Source organism: Rattus norvegicus, chromosome X (assembly GCF_036323735.1).
Source record: "Rattus norvegicus strain BN/NHsdMcwi chromosome X, GRCr8, whole genome shotgun sequence".
Lineage (NCBI taxonomy): Eukaryota > Metazoa > Chordata > Mammalia > Rodentia > Muridae > Rattus > Rattus norvegicus.
Genome location: NC_086039.1, coordinates 24,377,985 through 24,403,106, shown reverse-complemented (window position 1 = coordinate 24,403,106; position 25,122 = coordinate 24,377,985). Strand labels below are relative to the sequence as shown.

The window sequence follows — 25,122 nt, the reverse complement described above, 5'->3', positions numbered from 1 at the left end:
GTCCTCTCTTAGTTGATTCTCACACAATTAGAAAGGAAAAGCAGAGTACCTTTAGTAAGGCTTCCATCATTCCACAAGAGACCAAGGCTTCGCCACCAGCATCATAGCTGGCCAGATGGTACAAAAAGGAGAAAAGAGCTGTGGCAAACTGGTGGGGGTATGGGTCCATGGAAGGATCTAGAAAAGAAGTTGTGAAAGGGATAGAAAGAATAAGCTCAGGATTTTCAGTAATGAAGCTAGCACATTGTAAAACAATGAAAAGGTCGAGATCCTCTTGTTCCTTGGTAAATAATTACTACCCAAACCTACCAATCATGGCCTGAATACAGTTCCGCACAAGTACAGGCAAAAAACCATGGTAGGAGGCAGTTCCAGTACAGTCAATAATACTGCTGAGCTTGGGAGTTCTCTCCAAATGAACAATTGATGTTAATGTTCGTAAAGAAGCAGCTTTAATTTCCTATGAGGACAAAGTAAACACTGTCAAAAACAAATGGATACCCAAACTAAGGTGCTAATACCTTAAAATCAGATTTTCACTAATTTTACTAATACTGTATGAGGAGATTGAGGGCAGTAGAGAATAGCACTGCATATCTGGTATTCAGTAATTCCACAGTCTAATTCACAGAGGAAAAAAAGCAAAGGGTTCAAGTTTCTTGCATAAGAATTTTTGGGCCTTAAAAAAAACAGAAGGCAGATGCATATAAAACTTGATATGTGGACATTAATAGACACTTACCATAAGCTGCTTATCTGTTATTTGAAGGACATCAACCAACTCCTCTATCAACCCATTATACAAGATACTGTTTGCTGACTCTTGCAAGGCATTAGAATAGACTGCAAAAGAGAAGCAAAGACTTTGGCAGAAATGCAGTTACTAAGCCACCACTGGATAACACACCTTCCAATCAGGACAAAAGGATAAAATCACTATGTTATGAGACTGTGGTAAGATCTGGATACCCACCTACTTCTCTACTAAAATTATCAGTATCCTTGAAGAATTTGGGAGGAGTTTTGTAGAAAAAGAAAGCACAGTTCATTTTCCAAACATCACTACTTGATAGTACTATAACTATCCTTAGGATATAGGTATAGACTTTGTTTTAAAAAGGATTTGTGGTGTAAACAAAGGAAGGAGCCAAAATAAAAGAATATTTATGGACTACTGTACACTGACTGGCAAATGTGTGTGGCACTATTAAAAGTTAAGAATGTCACCTATGGTCACTTGATTTTTGACAAAGGAGCCAAAACCATCCAATGGAAAAAAGATAGCATTTTCAGCAAATGGTGCTGGTTCAACTGGAGGTCAACATGTAGAAGGATGCAGATCGATCCATGCTTATCACCTTGTACAAAGCTTAAGTCCAAGTGGATCAAGGACCTCCACATCAAACCAGATACACTCAAATTAATAGAAGAAAAACTAGGGAAGCATCTGGAACACATGGGCACTGGAAAAAATTTCCTGAACAAAACACCAATGGCTTACGCTCTAAGATCAAGAATCGACAAATGGGATCTCATAAAACTGCAAAGCTTCTGTAAGGCAAAGGACACTGTGGTTAGGACAAAACGGCAACCAACAGATTGGGAAAAGATCTTTACCAGTCCTACAACAGATAGAGGCCTTATATCCAAAATATACAAAGAACTCAAGAAGTTAGACCGCAGGGAGACAAATAACCCTATTAAAAAATGGGGATCAGAGCTAAACAAAGAATTCACAGCTGAGGAATGCCGAATGGCTGAGAAACACCTAAAGAAATGTTCAACATCTTTAGTCATAAGGGAAATGCAAATCAAAACAACCCTGAGATTTCACCTCACACCAGTGAGAATGGCTAAGATCAAAAACTCAGGTGACAGCAGATGCTGGCGAGGATGTGGAGAAAGAGGAACACTCCTCCATTGTTGGTGGGATTGCAGACTGGTACAACCATTCTGGAAATCAGTCTGGAGGTTCCTCAGAAAATTGGACATTGAACTGCCTGAGGATCCAGCTATACCTCTCTTGGGCATATACCCAAAAGATGCCCCAACATATAAAAAAGACACGTGCTCCACTATGTTCATCGCAGCCTTATTTATAATAGCCAGAAGCTGGAAAGAACCCAGATGCCCTTCAACAGAGGAATGGATACAGAAAATGTGGTACATCTACACAATGGAATATTACTCAGCTATCAAAAACAATGACTTTATGAAATTCATAGGCAAATGGTTGGAACTGGAAAATATCATCCTGAGTGAGCTAACCCAATCACAGAAAGACATACATGGTATGCACTCATTGATAAGTGGCTATTAGCCCAAATGCTTGAATTACCCTAGATGCCTAGAACAAATGAAACTCAAGAAGGATGATCAAAATGTGAATGCTTCACTCCTTCTTTAAAAGGGGAACAAGAATACCCTTGGCAGGGAATAGAGAGGCAAAGATTAAAACAGAGATTGAAGGAACACCCATTCAGAGCCTGCCCCACATGTGGCCCATACATATAGACAAGATGGATGAAGCAAAGAAGTGCAGGCCGACAGGAGCCGGATGTAGATCGCTCCTGAGAGACACAGCCAGAATACAGCAAATACAGAGGCGAATGCCAGCAGCAAACCACTGAACTGAGAATAGGACCCCCGTTGAAGGAATCAGAGAAAGAACTGGAAGAGCTTGAAGGGGCTCGAGACCCCATATGTACAACAATACCAAGCAACCAGAGCTTCCAGGGACTAAGCCACTACCTAAAGACTATACATGGACTGACCCTGGACTCTGACCTCATAGGTAGCAATGAATATCCTAGTAAGAGCACCAGTGGAAGGGGAAGCCCTGGGTCCTGCTAAGACTGAACCCCCAGTGAACTAGACTGTTGGGGGGAGGGCGGCAATGGGGGGAGGGTGGGAGGGGAACACCCATAAGGAAGGGGAGGGGGGGGAGGGGGATGTTTGCCCGGAAACCGGGAAAGGGAATAACACTTGAAATGTATATAAGAAATACTCAAGTTAATAATAATAAAAAAAAGTTAAGAATGTGCATAATCTAGAAAGGCCTCCTAGTGCATTATCTTTAATCCCAAGACTTGGGATGAATAGGCAGGTAAACTTCTGAGTTCAAGGATAGCCTGGCCAATACCAGGAGCTCTAAGACAGACAGAGCCACATAGTAAGACTCTATCTCAAGAAAATGCATGTAATCTACTTTTTGGTGAATTATACTGGAGTACATTTTGAAGTAAAAAAAAAAGGCTGATGGGAGTACGCTCATTACCTTTAATAAACACTTTCTGGATAACCATTAAAATGGCAGAAATTGTACTAGGTATGGACATAAATATGAAAGATTTCATAACAAGATGTGCAGCTCTAAGAATTGATAATCAGAAACTAAATGAAAGTAGGTAGTAATAGTCATACTGTCCTTTCATGCCTTTTAATGTGACTAGCATGTGACGGGCTGTTCTCCAGGATTTTCTTTAGAATAGCTTATAAATACTGTACCAATATATAGTACTTGAAGTTGCCTGAGGGAATACAATATGTAGGCATACAATCCTCAGAACCAGGGTGAGAGCCTTAAAAGCATGTGATTTCTACATAAAGATGGAGTTATGTCATTTGTAGAAAAATAGATGCAACTCAATGCAAAATGGACAACTAACATGTTTTCTCTCATTTGTATGTCCTAGGCTTTACATACATACAATTAGTTATGTGCTAATGAAATAATAAAAATGAAACTGTCTGGGGAACAAATGTAGTAAAATTGGCCTAAGAGGAGAGAAATGAGCTATAATGGGAATTACACATTCAAATTACATTATATGCTTACATGAAAATGGACCAATAGAATTGTACATAATTAAGAACAAAAACATCTGTGTTTTTTATTCTCTTATAGAGTATTAACTACTTAATTATTTTCAGACCTCAAAATTATACCTGATAGGATGGGAGAACTGGACAAGAAACTATCAAGAATAGGGACCAGTAAGATGTTGACAACCAAGCCTAAGTGACATGACAATAAAAGATTTATTTTTTTCTAGTACATAAAAGAGCTCAAGAATGATGAATAATTACAGTAATCACTGGGATATGTAAATACTTTTATAATTTAGGTTGCCATAATAAGGCGTCATAAAAATAAAGATAGATTCTTACCTAATATAGATATTGCATGCAGTCTGGCCTGAACAGCTTGTAATCGCTTCCTGTGATTAGAAAAGCCATGGGCCAGTCGTATATGAGTAAATAACAGCATCTGCAGAGACAATGTAAATCTTTTTGTCATTACAAATCATTACAAAGGGTAGGTTTTTATTGAGTGGTTACCTTTTAGGCTTCTTGGTTAAAATGGTTTTGTTGCTTGGGTACATACCGAACTAGTATTACCTATTGTGTTATCTGACAGAACTAGAGTGACAAAACATCCTAATATTTCAAACACTGTCACTACACATTGATAGACAAAAAAATAAGACTTCAAAATTTCAATAAATTATTTGACCATTGCCAAAAAGAACAGAACAAGCTAACACAATTAAATTATCCTAAATGTATCTAAAATGTTGAGAAAGCTATCACCATTACTAGATACTCATTTTGAATCAGCTTACAAATTTATGTTTCCAATCTATCATAACATGCTAGAAGCTATTTTTCTCCTTGAGAAGAGGAAACAAACATCTAGATAGTTAGTCTGCTATGGTTGGACTCCAAATATATATAAATTTTGCTATGGCTTCTGTTTGTCCAACATATATCATTAATATATTTGGAAAACCACCATATGCAAAGTACTTTTCAGATGTATTTTACCTGTTTATCCTTAGGAATGCTGTACATTTTGGTAAGAGATTCCATTATTTCAGAAGGACTTTCTGAAATCTGTATTACAAAAAATTTAGTTAGGAACAAAGCTACAAACAAAAAATTAACTAACCAGTTGTCAAAGAATTCTCTTACCTTGTCAAGTTGTTCTATGTGAATATAATGTAGTGTATTACTAGTTGTCTGAAATTAAAAAATTGAAATAATCATTAGGGGAACACTAAGTAGCTTGTAAGAACCACTGAGAACAAAATGTCATCCTAGGTCTAAGCCAACTGCTTGAAATATCAAGGTAATTTCATAAGTCAACCAAAGCATCCATTTTCCACATAATAGTCACAAGATTGCTTCTTTCAAACTGCTAGTATTAACTATAATTCTGTTAGCCAGGCAAGTTTCATATTTTGTGATCCTTTTTAACCCTTGTCTAACAACCTCTACAATCTCAGTATTCATACCAAAGACTGAATACCTGAGAATAGCTTCTCATGCTTTGAAGACAATTTTAATCTAGAAAAAAATCTTAATAATGAAAGTGGAAGAAAGGGCTGGAGAGATGGCTCAGCGGCTAAGAGCACTAACTGCTCTTCCAGAGGTCCTGAGTTCAAATCCCAGCAACCACATGGTGGCTCACAACCATCTATGATGGGGTCTGATGCCCTCTTCTGGTGTGTCCGAAGACAGCTACAGTGTACTTATATATAATAAATAAATCTTAAAAAAAAAAAAAAAAGAAAGTGGAAGAAAAATCTGATTCATTAGGGAATTTCCATACCAAATCAAGTCTTAGCCCATCATCCAGGAATTTGAAACATCAAGATTTTATACGCAAAATACAGATCTGTTTAACAGACTGGGATAAATACAGAAATTGAAACCCAACTATGTAAGACTATTAGGATGGCATTCCAAACAGAGACTATGAACAAAATATGGTAGTGCCCAAAAAAAGGAGTTGTATCTTTTAGCAGGTTCTAATGGTGAGGGTTGCGGGTAGAGAGCATCCTCTTAGAGGAAAGGGGGAGGAGGAATGGGATGAAAATGTGGGAAGGGGTACTGGGAAGGGGGGTACTGGCTGGAATGTAAATAAATAATAAAAAGTATGAGAAGCAGGCATATGATTAACATTTAGTCCTGAAAAGGTTCTAGGTATATATCTAGCTTCATAGGGCAGCGAACAAAACATCCCCTTATTTAAACTAAGAGATTCTATAAACAGCAGCAAAATAACCAGACTCACCCTCTTCTCTATTTTGACCTCAGCTCCAGGATCTGCATAAAATTCAAAGTGTAGTGTGGTTGCACTGGGTGGATATTTCTGTGTATAAAAGAAATAGACATCAAGCTTAAACTGATTTTAGACATAGATGTCTCCAACACACTCCTCAAACACATTATGACAGCAATTAAAGACATCAATAGTGTCTTTAATCCCTTGCCTTGACCATAGTTCAGATGACATTTGTGGGAAGCAGAATCAGAAGGCTAGAGTTTAGAGATCCAAATCTGTTTTCAAAATCTAGATTAACTGTTATTCTTTTAATACACAAATTCTGACTATAGTTATTCTTGTGGTGGGTTAAGTCTACTAAGTAATAATGCAAATAACTTTAATAAACAATGGAGAATAAGTATCAGGGTTAAAATCTTGGCATCAGCTAAAGAATGGAAAAGGGCATTCTCGTGAAAACTTATTTCCAGCCTCTTTATGGACACTTTTTTAATTACCCCGAACACTCCATTCTGTACCATTCTAGAACATGTTTCATGTTTTCCTGTATGAGTAAACACCAAACCAAAAAAAATCTAAACTCTCAAAGCACATCTTCTTATATAACTATAAAACTAATGACATATTAAATATAACAGCACCCTGTCCATTACAACATACCCTTGAAAGAAAACATGACACTATTATTGTTTACCTTTTTGAAATTTTGTTCAACAAGTGCATCTACCATTTAAAGTTTAAGAATTTAAACGAACATGCCAAATCTCCACCTTGATAGAGAAGCAAGGACTAAAACAGGTAACAGACATCACACAAACCTAGAAGTCTTTTTTTTTTTTTTTTCGGAGCTGGGGACCGAACCCAGGGCCTTGTGCTTCCTAGGTAAGCGCTCTACCACTGAGCTAAATCCCCAGCCCCAAACCTAGAAGTCTTAACATGCAGAATGAGCTTCAGAATTGACCTACTGTTCTTTAGAATAAAATATGTTTTCAAAATTGAAACTCCAAACTGAATAACATTTAAGACATGTTTCCTTTATTACTGACATAGAGTCGTCACAGGTACTTACTAAAGAAATGTCTATCAGCTAAGGTAGGAAAATAACCTGCTCTAATATGTAGGTTTCTGTAACTAGAAAAAAAAGAGCCATACTACCAATGGATAAACATTTCCAGAAGATAAATGAGATTTGATCATATCCACTTGGTATTAAATGGCTGACTAGGCTCTACTTGAAACACAGAAAGCAGAAGGGAAGATAACCTAAATTCATAAGCAGGGAACCAGTAACAAGGTAAGAGGTAAAAGCATGAAAATATACTGAACAATACTAAGTTCTTTTTAAAAAAATATTTTAAAAATGTTATCTGTATGATTGGTTTAATTGCATGTACGTCTACTGTTCTATGTGGGTGCCCGCAGAGGTTATTATAGGGCCCGACACTGGAGTTACAGTTGTTTTTAGTTGTCGTGGGGGTGCTGGAAATAAAATGTGGGTCAACTACTCTTGATTTGTCATCTCTGTGCCCCCGATACTTAAAACACAAAGCACTTCCCATCAGCCATTCCTGAACACTGCTCAAGAGTTCTGATACTTGTGTGAGTGTATAAGTAACTATAGTCAAAACTGATCTTGAAGTGGTGCTATTCCTCCCTCCATACCCCAAATACAGATGTGTACCATTCTTCCCCATTTTCTGGGATTAAAAAAAAAACTTTTGATTTGATTCGATAAATTCAACTTATTTCAGAACTGGGTATATGATCATATACTACTCTGAGAATCTTTTTATCCATAACCAGAACCATAACCAGAATTAAAGTTCAAATTTCCTAAAGCTATTATGTATTAATTTTTCAAGTTCCACAAAAGTCCTGATGTCAAGTGTCAATTTAGATATCATACATTCATTGTTAAGTTAGGGTTAGAACGAGACTATATATCATATCGCAAATAGTTACTCACCAACATTTGCAAATCTCTGCAACATTCTGCCAATCCAAAGCCATTCTCCTTTCCACCCCAGCTCTTAGTAAAGAAAAAAAACTGTTAAGACCATGCTTATGGTTGTAGGCTTATAAAGTATTTAATGAAAAAACAAATTTATTTTATGGTTTTGTGGGGGTGTTCAAGCTAAGAGGACAAAGCAGCAATGGTAGCCAGCTACTGCATTCCATATGTCGAAATTCATGCTTGCTGGCATTTAGTCATAGCTGGCCTTTCTCACCATTCTACTTTTTTAATCTTCCTTTCACCAGGGTGAAACCACACTTTTTTGACATAAGTCAAATTACATACTATGAGTCTTTATTATTTGTATGTTGGTTTGAATAAGAGTGGCCCTTATAAACTCATATATGTAAATGCTTAGAGAGGTATATGGCCTTGTTGGAGGAAGTATGTAAATAGGGAGAGGCTTTGGGCCTTCAAATGCCCAAGTCAGACCCCAGTGTTTCTTTCCTCTCCCTTCATGTCTCCATGTAAAGCTCTTAAGCTCCTTCTCCAGCACTATGTATACTTGCATATTGCCAATGCTTCCTACCATGCTGACCATAGGCTAAACCCCTGAACCTGTAAAGCAAGCCCCAATTAAATACTTTCCTTTAAGAATCGCTATAGTTACATGACTAAGATGTTTTGCCAACCTATGTATAAGAGCTTTCAAACAAGTGCCTGTGGCAATGAGTAGCACAGTTCCTAGAAACATCCAAACCCCAACCATATAATTTTGATTATGGACTACGCTGCATCTTCTTTGGCCTTTGAAATACCCAAAATTTTATCAGCAACACACACACACATACACACACACACATACGTGTGTGTGTGTGTGTGTGTGTGTGTGTGTGTGTGTGTGTGTATAAGGTACTTTCACCATGCTGTCGTATCACAAGAAATGAAAAGTTACTGACAGAAGGTAGTACCAATAAGTAGGCTACTGCCATGACAGGACTGACCATACTGTTATTTGAAAGCAATATAGAAGACTAGCTCGGACTAGCAAAATGGTTGAACATTGCAAACTGAACTTATCTGGCCTTCCTAGCTGGAGCTTAGAAGACAACAGTGCTGAGAACAAAGTGAACTATGGAGGCATAAAAGCTTTCAGGGGAGAACAATATTAACAACTAGACTAAAGATCCTAAGCCTGATATTTTGGTCAAGAATGTGGCTGCCTTTGCCCTGGTCCTAAGAATCTCCCTGGAGCTAAACTGAAAAGTTTTAGATTATTTTGAGACAAAGAATCCAAGACATCCTATTATTGATTCTGTTGTGATATTAGTAATGATCACCTTTATTCAGGCCTACAATAGAAAAGACCAAGCAAGAAAAAAAAAGATATAAAGTATACAATTTAAAGAGGAAAAAAAAAACACCAGAAAATTAAATGTTGGGAGTCATGACTTGTGCTGAAAGAGCTAAGGCCAGACCCAAAATGGAATAAAGGAATAGTACCATTGGGCTAAGACTCCCACGCCCAGCTAGTCCTACAATTTGTGAAAGGAAAAAGCCTAAAGGATTTTCTGCTCCTAAAAAGCACTATCAAATCCAATCTTACACAAATATAATTTAAGAGGTGGGAGAAGCAGGCTCCATCCCATGCAGGCAGCTAAACTTGGCAGCATCAACTATGTGGTTCTGACTTTAAAATTATGAAGGATGCAGGAGAAACAGGGTTGTAGAGTCATTCTACAAGGCTAAATAAAACCCCTAAAGCCAGGTTTCTATCAGGGGATTCCATGAAGGCAGGGAGTATGTTACAGTCAGAGAAGGTGTTAAAACAGAACCATCTCTGACATATTATATTTATTCTTTGATATATTATAGGATTTGGAGTATGTTCTGATGACTTTCCAACTTGCGTTTGATACAGTATTTCCTCACTAAACTCCATTCCTCCCATTTATAATTGTAATGTACATTCTATGCCATTGTATGTTGCAAGAATGTAATTTGCTTTGATTTGAACTCTCTAGGGGCTTGCAATTAAGAGACTACCTGGAATCAAAGAATAGACTGACTTTTAAATTGTGTTGAGACTATGAAAGGCTATGGGGACTTTTGAAATTGTAATAAATGCACTTTGCATCATATGGCCATGAGCCCAAGGAACCCAGAGAATAAAATGTAGTGGTTTGAATGAGAATGGTTCAAATACTGCAAGCTACATTTGTACTTGGAAGGATTAGGTAAGGGACAGCCTTGGAGGAGATCACTGAGTCTAGGCTTTGAGGTCTCAAAATCCCATGCCAAATTCAACTAGCTCTGTCCATCTCCTACTTGAAGATCAAGACGTAAGCTGTCAGCTATCAGCTGCCATGCTCTTGGCCATGGTCATGACCTATAACCCTCTATAATCATGAGCACTAACTCTTTCACAAGTTGCCTTGGTTGTGGTGTTTTAATCACAGCAATAGGAAAGTAATTAAGAAACACACTAAAAGAAAACTACATAAACACTTTACCTTTCCTCTATCAACTGGCTAAAAACTATTTTCATAGCAGTAATGATAATGAAAACAGTAGCACAAGAACTCCAAACACTCACCTGTTACTAAAGGAATAAATGCATTTGATGAACAGTTCAGAATCAATCAACTTTGTAAGAATTTTGCAAACTAGTTTCCTGATATTAAACTTACCAAACCCTAGCCTATATTCATTAGCTATAAACAATAGTCCACATTCCTGGAGTGAGGACAATGAATCTTCATGCAATAACAGTGTTTGATTGTTTTGGTCTCTGAAAGACAAGCTCAAAGGGCTTGTTGCTAAGTTTGCTTAATTTGGAACTTTCCTAAGGAAAGGGACTTGCTGAAAATATAGAGTAAGCAGTTCCTATCCTTCTGGGATAAGGCTCTGGTTAGTACATGCCCATGGAGGTCAAAGGTCAAAGTCAGGTGTTCCTCAAGTGGTATCACCTGGTTTTGAGACAAGGCTTATTTCATTAGCATAGAAATCACCATGTAAAGCTTGGCTAGCTGACCAGAGAGCTCTAAAGACCCACCTATCTCTATATGCCTAATGCTAGGATTATAAACTGTGCCAACACTCCTTGTATTTTTATTGAGTTCTAGAGATTTAATTCAAGTCCTGGTGCTTCCATGGCCAAGAACATTCCTGTGAGCTAGGTTTCTCTATTTTTGATATGCTACTTGTCTTCTCAAAGGCAAACTATGTAAGCTAAGAATTATATATTTACATTGATGTATGTACAATGTATAAAAATGTAGTTTGTAAAGGGAACATCAATAAAAACAGAAAACGGAAATAAGTTTTTGTATACTATTATTAAAAAGAGGCTCAGGATGTACCTTACTGATTGTGTACTTGCACAGTATACACAGTCTTTTGTTTCTTCAATCGCCTGAACCACAATCAACAACAAATAACTAGTATTAAAAGTATAATTTTGTAACTTAAGATAACAATTCTGATTTCCAGGGTAGTTAACAATGACTAGATAAAAAACCAACAGGGAAACTGAAAACCCGAACAATGTCAAGTCAACTAGATTTAACAGACATATAGAACCTATGCAAGACTAGCACATATACTCTTTCCATAACACATCACAAACTCCTACAGTAGACCTTAAGTAGCAAAATAACCCTTAATACATTTAAACCAAATCTGCCATTGACAGTGTCATTAGATATAGGGAAAAATCAGAAATACATCAGAAAAATCTGGAAAACCATCACATATCTGGAAAATTCATTAGAACATGGTAATTAAACAATACTCCAATGGGGTCAAAAGAAAAAAAACCATGGAAAAATCATAAAATTACTTAATATGGGTAAAATGAGAGCACAAAATTCCACAAATTAAAATACATATATTAAAAATCACATATTTCAACACTTTTATCTTAAATAAACCAGTCAACACATCTCAAAAGAACATGTAAAGAAAAAAGATACAACTAAACAGAGAAAAACAATATCTAACAAAATACAAACAAAACTATAGCTAGTTTGAACAAAAAGGTACACTTTCACAAATACATATAGGGGTTACCAATGAAGAAACAAGCTAAATAAAAACATGTAAAGCACAAGGTCGAATATTCATTAAAAACTATTTTTAAAGCAATTATTGTTAATTACAGCCAAAACATTCATGAACAAAAAAATATTTACTATGACAACTGATTACAATAGGAAAAATGAAAATTTCCCAAATAGAAAGAAAACTGAGACAACCACAAATGCCATAATTTGACTGTATTCAGATTTCTTACTTAAAAATTTAAGCTTACATGGAAGAAAGAATTGGTTTCTTCCTTTATGGAAACAAGACCTTCTTAACCCCATGTGGTTTTCTCTTTTCTTCCACACACCTCTGTTAAATGCAGTTTTGCTGTGCAGCACATGTTTGCCAACATGCTTACCTGCTTCTGTTGGCCAAGTGCTGAACTTAAAGGGGTGTGCCATGCCTGGCTATTCAGTTATTCAATTATTTTATAGTTCCTGTTTTTGTTAAAGCAGAGCTCCGTGTATCCTAGATTGGTCTTGAAATTGCTACACAGACAAGGATTTGCCTTCAATTTCTGATCCTCCTGAGTGCTAGCAATACAGATATTTACCACCACACTTAATTTATCCATGTTAGAGAAGCACTCTACCAATAAAACTACATCTTTAGCCAAATATTTGCAATTTTAAACATGTAGTTCTTTAATATATCTTAACAATTTTTACCAAAATTGTTTCCTGAATAGTAACACTGAATTCATCTTCTGTTAAATTCATCTTTTACATAAATTATGCACTCACTCTTACTTTCCTTCTCCTGTTACCTCTCCCCTCCTCCTCCCCCACCCAAGTATTCAAGAAACGCTCTGCCTAAGATTGGAGATTAAAGGCATACACCACCAATGTCATAGATTAATTTCTTACATGTTTGTTATATATGATTTGGAACCTATTGAATCATCAATTGAGTACATTAATTACTATACTTTTTAAAGATTTTTTTATGACAAACACACACACACACACACACACACACACACACACACACACACACACTGTAGTTGTCTTCAGACACACCAGAAGAGGGCGTCAGATCTCATTACAGATGGTTGGGAGCCACCATGTGGTTGCTGGGATTTGAACTCAGGACCTCTGGAAGAGCAGTCAGCGCTCTTAACCTCCAAGCCATCTCTCCAGCCCCTAATTACTCAACTTTTATAAAACAATTTAGAGCCTAATAAAGCAAGTACTTCCTCATTATAGTTCTAGTATTCTTTTGGCTATTTTTAGAAATTCCATAGAAGATAGGAAATTTGTTGAAAACCAATAGGTAAGAGTATACAAAGGCTAGAGGCTACACAAAAGATACAGGTTAAGTCAAACCACAAATTTAAACATACAAGGCAGATACAAGGCTTGACACAATTTCTTTTTTTCTTCTATTTCCCCAACTAATAGATAGCACTGAAACACACTTGGCTAGTACACTAACAAAGCATGATATAAAATTAAATATGCTGTAAGTGATATTAGAGAAAAATGTATCAAACATGACCACAACCAATTTTCTTCTGTAAATTTCTAGATTTTGTTTTTAATACTAGGAAGCAAAATCTCCTTTGTCATCAAAACAAATGTTTATAAATTTTAGGAGATACTAAACAGGACTATTAAAATAACACTAGTCCCTTATCCTTTTATTCTTATGTATTTGTACCGTTTTCTCAGTTATACATGAATTTGTCAAAGACAGTGAGTGTTTCATTGTTTATCCAGGAAGGGTTGAGTATAAACGTCTTTAATGGTACCAAATAGAAAATTGGACAATGACTAAGGAGCTATCTTACAGGCTTTAATGAGACCCCAGGTATGAAATAACAATTCTCCAGCAACTCCAAAAACCTAAGAACAGTAGATACTGCATCTCTTAACTTTTTCAGGAACTAAGAGCCCATATATTTCCCCCCAAAATAATATACATAACCTATGAGCCACATTGTGCTCACCTACCCAGTGGGCATTATTATATGACCCTAGTAATTAAGTAGGTATATATTTAAAATAACTAGGGTATCAGTCATGCTTAAAGCACCACTTTAGAAAGATGAAATGCAAGGGAATAACACTCGAAATGTATATAAGAAATACTCAAGGTAATAAAAAAAATGAAAAAAAAAGAAAGAAAGATGAAATGCTAAAGTATTCAGACATGAGAGAAGGCGATATTTTTAAGATGAAATTTGCTTTTAAAGGTCTGTTTGTTTGTTTATATATTTATATGAGTACACTGTAGCTGTACTCAGACACCAGAAAAGGGCATCCTATCCCATTATAAATGGTTATGAGCCACCATGTGGTTGCTGGGAATTAAACTCAGGAACTCTGGAAGAGTAGTCAGTGCTCTTGACTGCTGAACCATCTCTCCAGCCCAAGATGAAATTTTATTAATTTTAATAAATAAATAATTTTAAATAATTTTTTAAGAATTAATTCTTAGTGTTAAGATCATTTTCTAGTTTTCCCTCAGATCGGTGTCATAAGTCTATCTGGTAAGTGCTATCCCTGTGTATTTATCTATTACTTGACTATCACACTGAATTTTAATAATTTTTTGAGATAGGGTATTACTATGTAAGCTTGGGTGGTTTTGAATTCTCTATGTAAATCAGGCTGTCTTTGAAATTAAGAGGCCCACTGCCCTATTCCTTTTGAGTGCTAGATTTTAAAGATGTATATGTCACCACACACTGACAGTTCTAACAATTTTATATCATCTCCCTAGGAAACCAAAAGACAACCAAACTGACAGCAAACTCTTTTAAAGAGTAAGGCAATGGGTGTATGCTGGGAATTGAACTCCAGCCTTCTACAAGAGTACACTCTTAAACTGCTGATCCCTCTACTACAAACTGAATGACAAAGAACTATTCGGCATTTTGGTGGATTCTTTAATTTCTTCCTCCATTAGGAATACAGGTAGATTCACAAATTTAAAGCTTCCTTTCAAGTTCTTATTACATTTTCACTGACTTATTTAATATGTCTTTGGCATGCACACCTACATTCTATAGTATGCAAGTAGAGGTCAGAAGAAAAGATTTAGGAGTCATTCTCTTACCACGTGGATGTCAGCATCAAATTCTGGTTATTAGTGTTAAGCTTGGTGGCAAGGACCTGCTGTTTGATTAATGTGACAAACAGCAATTTATTATATATCTGGCTGGCCTGGAACTCACTATGTAGATCAGGTTAGCGGAAACTCAAAGAGCTCCACTTGTCTTTGCCTCCCTCCTGAGTGGTGGGATTAAAGGCTTCCCCCAGCTCCTATTATCCTTCCATTCTTCCCCCCACCCCATCAATCCCCTTCTCCCCAACAAGACCTCCTAATTTAATGTCTTTTTATGTGTACCTTCTATTTAACTGAAGTTGCTTACAAACATGATGCATGCAATGTGATCAAGTGATTAAAGTATTTCTTTTGAACTCTGGATCCCATATTGAACTGCCTCGCATTTCTTACAATGAGGAAACACTTAGAATGTGTTTAGAAAGCAGATTTGATGGCTAGAGATGTAGTTTAGTGGTAGTATTGTCCAGCATGAGCAAAGCCATGTTTTATCCCAAGCACTGATTAAAAAAGTGAAAAAGAAAACAAACTGATGTCTTCATGTATGTAATTATAAATCCAAGAAAAAAATGTCCAAAAATTAAAGTGATTGTTTTCTTCATTACCATATACGTCATAGAATTTGTTAAACTTGTGAGTAATGAACCTAAAATAGCCTGAAATCTGAGCCAATCTTAAGGTACCCATTAAATTGGCTTTTAAAACAAGCCTTTAGTCTGGTTGTGGTAATATATGCCTATAATCCTAGCACTAGAGGGGCTCATGAGGGAAAACTTCAGACTATCCCAACTGTGGTCAGTTGAATGAAACAGCCCCAATAGAATTACATGTTTGAATGCTTGGTCCCAGGTTAGAATATTTCAGAAGAATCAGGAAGTGTGGCTGGTAAATAGTTGTGGCCATGTCAGAGGTGTGCTACTGAGGTTTGAAAAACTCATGCCAGGTACAATCTCTGCTCTGCCTCCTGCTCGCAGATCAGGATGTAAGCTCTCAGCTATTGCTCCAATGCCTTGCATGACTGCTTGTTACCATCATGTTCCTCTGCCATGATGGTTATGAACTATAAGCAAGTCTCCAATTAAATGTTTTCTTCTAAAAGTTACCTTGGTCATCATGTGTCCTCACAGCAATAGGACAAAAGTAGTAACTAAGATAAAGACCCTGAAAAAACCTCTAAGACAGCTTCATAGCAAACTGACTCTGTTATCAGTTATCCTCTAGGAATACCAAAGTCTTAAAATAGGGTTGAATTTTGCTATAAGAAATCTTACCACCATTAGAAAATAGCACTAAGTGTTCTACAATTATTCTAAACAATTCTTTATCTTAAATTCCCAGATGAGAAAACTGGTATCAGAATTAAAGATTTGAATATACTTTTTTCTCCCTGTATGCTTCTTTTCCACAAAAAATCCTTATTCTGAATTTACCCGAAGCAACACTATCAGTTTTGAAACGAGGATTTTGTTTCATTAGCAGAGTTGATGAAATGTTTCAAATTTAATTGATATTTAAGAATACTCATGCTTTTTGAAACTTTGTTACACTGTCCTAAATACCAGTAAAAGTCAAAAAGTTAAATTCTAATCCACTTTGACAAAACAAGAAATGCCTGTTAAACCATATGCTCTGATGTCTTCACTTAAAACTCACCTCTGCCAAATGTTGCAGCCTTGTCAGTAGTGGAGTCCTCTTGTCAGATCCAAGACGTGTGATATAGTTTGATCTTTTGCTAAATACATATAGAAGGTTAAGGACAGCCAGCACCACTTGCATATCAGAGGAAGCCAATAATGTTGTCAAATGCTATAGGAACAAAAAGGGGACAAAGTTTTGTGCATTAGGAATTTGGCACTAAAAACTTAAAAAAATTTAATGTAATAATGTATCAATATTAAAAACTATCAAGTTATTGATCCACGATACGCAAAAATATAGTCAATCTCTTATAATCTATAATCCCACACCCAAGGAACAGCTGGCTACAAAGCTCAGTAACAGTAAAAACTGTAAATTGCAGTTCGAAATTATATCTGAGTCTTTACAGTAAGGAAGAATTTCAAGATAGAAATGTTATGATACATATGTAGAACTAAAAAAATTATATTTCTAAGCATTGTGAAATGAAGCTAATTGTATACTATTATTTCCTTTATGACAAATATATAAAAGACTCATAGAAACCAAAGCTATCAACAACAGTTGTGTGCAATTATTCAAAAAAGAACAATTAAAAGTATGGTACAAGCTTGGGAGTTATCTGTTTTTTCCCAGAGAACATTCACTAATATGTTGAAGCAAATAATCGGATAAAATTAAAATCAGTATGCAACTGAGTTAGAAATCAACAAAAGTGTTTTATTTGTTGATTATCTTAATGTTCATGAAGTTCCTTGGGCAGCACATCTATTTCTTTGTCAAGAATGACTGTTTATGCATCCCCACTTGATAGAACTGGTACAAGACCTTTAGTTCAACTATTCTACAACTTGTCCAAATTTTCTGTTTGTTCTGACTGTTTCTTTCAGAAAATAAAAGAGTGGTACTGAGGTAATCAAGTTGGGCTAAAGGGAAATTGTTTCTTTTTATAGTATTTATGACCACTAAATTTAAGATTTATTAATTTTATGTGATTTGTCTAAATGTATGCCTGTGTACTACAGACAGTTGTGAGCTTTCAAGTCACTGCTAAGAATCCAACCTGAGTCCTATGCAACAAGTACAAGTACACAACTGTTAAGCCATCTCTTCAGCCTTCTTTTGACCATGGATTACATTAATCTTTATGGGTACAAAGAATACAGGCTCTTATAACAAGTCCCACCAAAAACATTCATTCGCCTTACCATGGATAGTTACCATGGTAACTTAGAATACCTCCAATAATCTTGGGCAAAGATTACTAAATAGTCCACAAAATACTTCAATACAGGTACTGTTTTATTTATGCCTTGAAAAGGTAGAGCAAGTATGAACTAGAGAATCTTTCCCATCATTCTTTTTTTTTAAAGGTTTGTTTATTTATTTTATGTATGTGAGTACACTGTAGCTGTCTTCAGATACACCAGAAGAGGGCATCAGATCCCATTACAGATGGTTGTGAGCCACCATGTGGTTGCTGGGATTTGAACTCAGGACCTCTGGAAGAGCAGTCAGTGTTCCTAACTGCTGAGCCATCTCTCCAGCCCCTTTCCCATCATTATTAAGACTGGTAGTATTTATGCTTATGTCATTCTATTATCTCTTTCCCTTTGTTGTTCTCAGGATTCAACCCAGGGACCTATACACACTAGGCAAGTCTACTACCTCTAAGCTAAATCCTCCCACTTACTACTATCTTTGAAGCTGAAAATCATATAAGAGCTCCACAATGAAAAGGAAAGCACCAACCATCAGAAATCATTTGTTAGTGGACATACACAGTTATAGTTAAGAACAGATGACATAGCCTTATATTCTCTTACCTCTATGGAACTGTACAGATGCCGAGAAAAGCTGTACTCAATGAGCAAGGCTGTGAAGTTCAATACAGCCAACAGAAGCATTTTCAGCTGTTCTTTTTCTGGCCTATCACATACAAGCATCCATGACATATTCTCCACTGTTTGTCCAGCATCTGCCAGAATTCCATCAAAGCGGTCCAACAGATCCACCCAGTGATATAACTCACACTAAAAAGGAGATAAGGAAGATATAAAAATATGATAAAAGCAGCTTAGTGAAATGCTCTAATAATCTCAGTATTGAGGTGGCTACAGTAGTAGGGTATGAATTCTAAGAAGCCTGGGCCACACAGTGAGCCCCTATCACCAAAAGAATAATAGTAATTTTAATACACTGAACGGGTACTTTAGAGTGGAGTTTTATTAAGATAGAGCTTTGTTTTGACTTCTTCAAACATCAATGTATTTATGTGGGTGTGTGCATACCACAGCATATATGTAGAAGTCAGAAGATAATTTGGGGGGAATTGGTTCCTTCCATCCATTATGAGGGATGCAGGGATCAGACTTGATCTCTCAAGTCACAAGACTTGGCAACAAATGCTTTTACTTTCTGAACTCTAACACATTTATATTCTCATTCTCATTCTCTCTTCTCTTCTCTCTCTCTCTCTCTCTCTCTCACACACACACACACACACACACACACACACACACACCCAACAAATTGGTGTTTCTTTAAAAAAAAAAAAAGGTTCTTGGCAACAATTCTGGCTAAATGCCAGTAGTCAAGAGCTGTGATACATATGCTAGATAGATACTTAAGTAACTATAGAATCAGGCTATTCCACTGTGGTTTCTCTTGTCATTATCAAAGCACAAAAATGATATACTAATAGCATTTTCCCTGTCCTCTGTTATCATGGGTTTACGTACCTTGCCAATGTTCCATGTTTTGATTTGCTGCAGTTCCAAGAGGAGTTGCTCATCGTTACAAACTTTGAGTTTGTCTATTAAGGCTCTGCAGTCTGCAGGCTAAGAAAAACAAACAAGGATTCACAAAACATGTTTAGCAATTAGGGAGAAACACAAAGAAGAATGGGACAAGTGACCCTTAAACCCATAAAGCAATTAACTTTTGCTTATATAAAATACTAGATCTTTTAGATGACAATAGAAACCTATAAGGAAATACTTTCATTCTGAACAATCCACTATGCATTTATTTAAATAAATAAACCTGAATAAACCTGTATATGCAGACTACTTGAAGTACACTGACAATAGAAATAAAGGAAACAAGCTAAGCAGCACTAAAAAGCAAAATTAAATAATCTGCAACATAGCGGGAGGGGGAAAGGGGGAGAAGGGAGGAACAGAGGGAGGGAGAGAAAGAACACACTTGAAGCACATGAGAGTGCCAACCAGCCTGAAAGGAAAAGGCTAACACTGATTTTTTTTCTACAATATTAAACCTTGAATTCAAAAAGATCATAGAGCTTCTGAACTTTGTAAAACTATGACTCTATTCTTACTTGCATTCCCATTTCCATACATTCCTGATCTCTTGCATTGATGGACAAGACCATTATCAGGTATCAAGGAGTAGATTGATAATTTATAATAAAGGTTCTTCTGAGAGTGGAAAGGAAAATGGCATAAAGACTGAGACTGGGAAACATCTATTAATGGACAACAGGTAGGAAAGTGATAACACTTGGGAATAAACTAGCTTTGGAGCCAAACAAATGTATGCTTTGTTTTTGGTTTTATAATTACTAAACTATGGTAAGTCCTACTTACTATCTATTTACTTACCAGAAAAACACAACCTAACATGTTAAAGATCATGTTCAAGTACTTGCCACTTAGCAACTACACACAATAGTGTGATTTTTTAAAATGATCATGCTGTCTTGGTATTTAAGCAAAGAACATGGGATTCAGATTTAATGTCATCCTCTCTTTTAATTTCTGAATCCCCATTCAAGAGATCAATAGTATAATACCACCTATATATCCAACAATACTGTTGTGAGATCTAAAACTGGAGGAACCCCTAAAGATTCCCATCAACAATAAGATATTTAAAAGTATAATTTTCTTTAAGTCAAATTCTCAACTTTGCTAGGATCTCCCTCAAATTTTTGTGATAATCATATGTATAAAAAAAACTGACACAAAATCTTACTACAAACCAGATGACCTCAGCCCTAGCCCCACCCCCTTTTAAGTACAGATTGTAGGAAAAACAGTAAACAAGAATATCAGAAAACATGGAGAATTTGAGCCACCAGTTCACATGGTTCATCTGTCCCTTCTCCATTTACTTGGATTAGTACCAAATACATCAATGGTATGATTCTGTGGCATAGGTAATACCCATACCCATTTTGTTAACATTTGAGTCCTGTAATAACTTGGTATGTTACCATTACATGGCATTTAGTATCTCACAAACCTGGTACCCAAGTCAGATCTTGCTCAAATGCAATATTGTTGGCAAAAGATACTATGGCCTTGCCAAAGACTTTGCTTGGCATCATGACGACCAGTTATGTGAGATACCTGGGTCTAATTGGACAAGCCATACATGGCACAAGGGCAGCTTGCAATATAGCCTGGACCTTTTACCACCTTTCCTAGAATTCAACCTCACTAACATTTCAGTTGCCCACTGAATGCTTCAGAGGTTACCAAGGACTAGACCAAATAGAGTATTTAAAAATGTTACTTCCCAAACCCAAGCATCATGTTTTTCTATCTTTGTGGTATATGGAAAGAAAAATAAACCAATTGTTTCATTGTCTTTCTTGCTTAATTTCTTTCTTGTTTTGAGACAGGGTTTCCCTATGTATCCCTCACTGGTCTTGAACTCAAGAGATCTACCTGCCTCTGCCTCCCAGATGCTAGGATTAAAAAGTTTGTACTACCATACACAACTCCTTATTTCTCTCATTTTCAAAGAATCATTCCAACATCCTTTAGACTTGTGACAGTGAGAGATTTCTTGTTATTGCTAAATGAGAGCGGAAGGAGGGAAGGGTTAGGGGACAGGGAGACAGGGAAGAGGAAAGAGGGGGAAGAAGAGAGTATGTACAGATATCATGAGACAGGGACAATGGTGCAGGGTTGGTTCTTTTCACCTTAGGGGCTGAGTTCATTGTGATTAAATTGTATGACTTTTACCTGGTGAACCATCTCATGGGCCCCCAAAAAACCTTTCCTGATGTGGTAGCCCCACCCCAACCCAACTTTTCACAGAAGTCTATAACACACATTTAAATCTAAGGTACTTGTGTTTTCTAATCAAAAGGTTTACTTAGCCTTACAGTATCTTTCCTTTCTCTGTACATAAAGGCAAACCAAGTGAAACTGTCCTGACTCATAGGAAAAGGCAAGCCATCTGTCAGTTCAAAGTTGCTACCAGAATTTACATGAATTTGTTCCTATTATTAAACCTATGGGAGAAATCCTTTGCAATACTGCCAATATTCTAAGTGGTCAATGAAAAAAAATTCTTAAAAATAAAACCTAGTACTGATATCAGTAAGATCAATGAAAAAAAGAACATTTCTTAAAAATAAAACCTAATACTAATACCAGTAAGAGAAACTGGGAAATCTCCGTTGCTTGAGTAAAATAGGCAATTCAAGCCTTAAAACACAACTAGTCAGTGACTTTATATTCTAAGTAATCTGATAGAAGCTAGGAAATTTACATAAGTGTGACTGTAAGAGCCTTATAATTTACTTAGCATAAAAAATAAAATTTGCATTTCTCTGATCACCTGTAAAATCGATTCTTTCTAGTTTACTGGCTTTGGCCCTTCTCTGAAAGGTTTTATGCCCATTTTGTCATTGGGATATTCAATTCTGACTCAGCATAAAAGATATTAACTACTTTGGGTTACAAATATTTTCTCCAGCTTTTCATGTCCCATGACTCCCCCACACAGCTGAGCTTAATTGTGGTATTATATTATGGCATATAAAAAAAGCACATAATTAACATAATTTGGTGAGTTTAGATGAATACATACTCATTTAACTGTCACCACATTCCAGGTGAAAAACATATCACCTCAAAGTTTCCATGTGGCCCTCTGTGTATGTTTGTGTATTAAGAACACTTCACATGAAGTTCACCCTCAACAAAATTCTTAAAGTACACAGCAATTTACCAGTAATTGTAAGTTCTGAAACTTATCCTTTCTTTTCAAATAGGGTATCACTATGTAGCCCTGAACTTGTGGTTCTCTTGCCTCAGTCTCCTTGTGGTTCTCTTGCCTCAATCTCCTAAGTGCTAGAATTAGACGTGAGCCACCATACCCAACTTTTTACTCGTTTTACTAAATTATACATAGCCATAGAACAATTCCCCCATTCCCCCCCGATAACCAGCATTCATTCTATTGCCTACTTACATACCTTTTGACTATTTTAGATGCCCCATAGTAGAGGAATCAAGTAGTATTTGTTCCTCTGTAATTAACTTATTTCGCTTTTCATTCTTCTGGGGGGGGGTTAATTTAAAATATGTAAGAAATTCTTCAGCTTCATAGTGAAAACCCCCAAATAACCCAATTTTAAAGTGGGCAAAGGAATTTGAAAAGACTTTTCTCCAAAGACATATAAATGGCCAAATGGCACATACAAAGGTACTCAACATCACTAATAATCAGGGAAATGCAAATCAAAATCATAATGAGATATTACCTCATACCTGTTAGAATGGCTATTGTCATGTGTCCTTTTATTTTGGATATGGTATTTTACATTTCCATTTTGGTATTTTGTCCTTTGCTTTAATGCTTGGAAGGGCAATCCCCACCTAAGACAAGGTAAACATTCACCTGTATGTTCTACTTCTCCTATAATTTCTTTTAAAAATATCTGACTTTTGATGACTTATCTACAATTTACTTCAGTAAAACAGTCCCCCGTACCATCCCGCCCAAATCAAAAGTAATTGTCTTGGCACATTTTATTGACTAATACTGTTCTTTCCCACAATATATAATCCCTCTATTAAGTTCTTACATATGCTAGATTGTCCTGATTCTCAATTCTCGTATAAATAGATTACAGATGGCACTGTCTTTTTAAAAAATCTTAATTCCTTAAGACTATTTTTTTATTCTTCACTTTAAAATGATAGTATTATAGTCATCAAAACTTATAGATACCAAAAGACATCAAAAACAAAATAAAATGAAAACTTACAATAACAATATTAATATGTTCAATATATGGCATTTAGCAACACACTGGCATTCCAATGTCAAAATACAAAGTAAAAGATAGACGACTAATAAAATCAACGAACTTACCATTTTTGAAAACAAAAAACTCTAGGTTCTAATAGCTATAGTAAATTTTGATTCTACATGTTTTCCATTGTCATACTGTCTTTAAATGCTTATATTATAGCCTGCAAATCCCTTTCAGGGACCAAATATCTACAAAGTATTTATTGTTCACTATTCCTTTTTCCACTGGTCATTTAGCTACTAACTTTTAATCAAAAGAAGTTAAAATGGCAAGGTAGTATTTTATTTTCTTTTGTAGTGTTCAAGATGGAACGCAAGGCCTCGTTGCATGCTAGGCAAACACTCTACAGAGCTAATTCCTCCTAGTTTCACAAGTTGCTATAGTAACACGTATTAACTGGATATATTTATTTGGAAGATCAGAACTGCTGAACTGGTCACAATGATTTTTTTTTCCTGGAATAAAGAAAACGCACAAAGCAAATTTGGATACTCACAGCCTCAGTAGGTGTCTTTTTGAGTTTAGTCCTGTCTACTTTCATGTTTTCAGTTTTCAGCTTTAAGATCTGCAAAGAAAACCCCCCAAAAACAAAGTTACAGATAATCTACAGCTCTGCAGTCTTAGAGACACAAATATTAGATGAAGAGTTAGTTTGCAAGATACCTAGTGTGACCCTGGAGTTATGTTAATTCACTGCTATGGCTATGAGACAGAAAATGACAGTAGATAAAACTAACCAACAATCTCTGTTACAATAAAACCAAAACCAAATTAAGCCAAAACATAAAAGCTTTTTTCTCCCCTACTGTAAGGATTTCAAATACTTTATTGACACAGGTAAGTAGGAAAGATTTTTTTGATACCTTGGTATGGAAAAACTAATTATTGGGGGGGGGGGGTCTGGGAACTTAGCCAAAATTTTAAGAATGTACACAAACATTTAGCATCATTAATCATAATACTGCATGAGTAAGTACAAAAGTGAAAAGTAGAAGTACCAAAATCCCCCCAAATAAGATGTTTAAATTTTTTACTGAAATCTATTTTATGTGTGTGTTTTGTTCACATGTATGTATGTATATCATAGAGGCCTGGGGTCCAACGAGACCAGAAGCCACTGGATCCCCCCATGGAACTAGAGGTAGGAATGGCTGTGAACTAACATGTAAGTGCTAGGGAAAAGTGATCTTAACTGTTTTCTCTTCAGCTCTAGGATTGGTTTTTGAA

The 25,122-nt window shown here is 36.1% G+C and overlaps 1 protein-coding gene across 44 annotated transcripts in view; it reads right to left on the bottom strand.

The window, feature by feature from the left end:
* Positions 1-25,122, bottom strand: part of Huwe1 (HECT, UBA and WWE domain containing E3 ubiquitin protein ligase 1) — a 130,091-nt gene that overhangs the window by 77,692 nt on the left and 27,277 nt on the right. For 25 of the 44 annotated variants that reach the window (XM_063280199.1, XM_063280208.1, XM_063280209.1 and 22 more), the window contains 12 exons: positions 24,392-24,460; positions 19,559-19,657; positions 18,644-18,850; positions 16,833-16,985; positions 8,037-8,117; positions 6,080-6,157; positions 4,975-5,022; positions 4,828-4,896; positions 4,171-4,270; positions 743-843; positions 310-460; positions 50-177 (listed from right to left, as the gene is read on the bottom strand). In XM_063280199.1, the coding sequence (XP_063136269.1) occupies positions 50-177; positions 310-460; positions 743-843; positions 4,171-4,270; positions 4,828-4,896; positions 4,975-5,022; positions 6,080-6,157; positions 8,037-8,117; positions 16,833-16,985; positions 18,644-18,850; positions 19,559-19,657; positions 24,392-24,436 (1,260 nt within the window). In that variant the 5' untranslated portion in view covers positions 24,437-24,460. Of the gene's footprint in view, positions 1-49; positions 178-309; positions 461-742; positions 844-4,170; positions 4,271-4,827; positions 4,897-4,974; positions 5,023-6,079; positions 6,158-8,036; positions 8,118-16,832; positions 16,986-18,643; positions 18,851-19,558; positions 19,658-23,347; positions 23,456-24,391; positions 24,461-25,122 lie in introns of all 44 variants that reach the window. The other 19 variants (XM_063280233.1, XM_063280222.1, XM_063280232.1 and 16 more) reach the window with 2 other exon arrangements.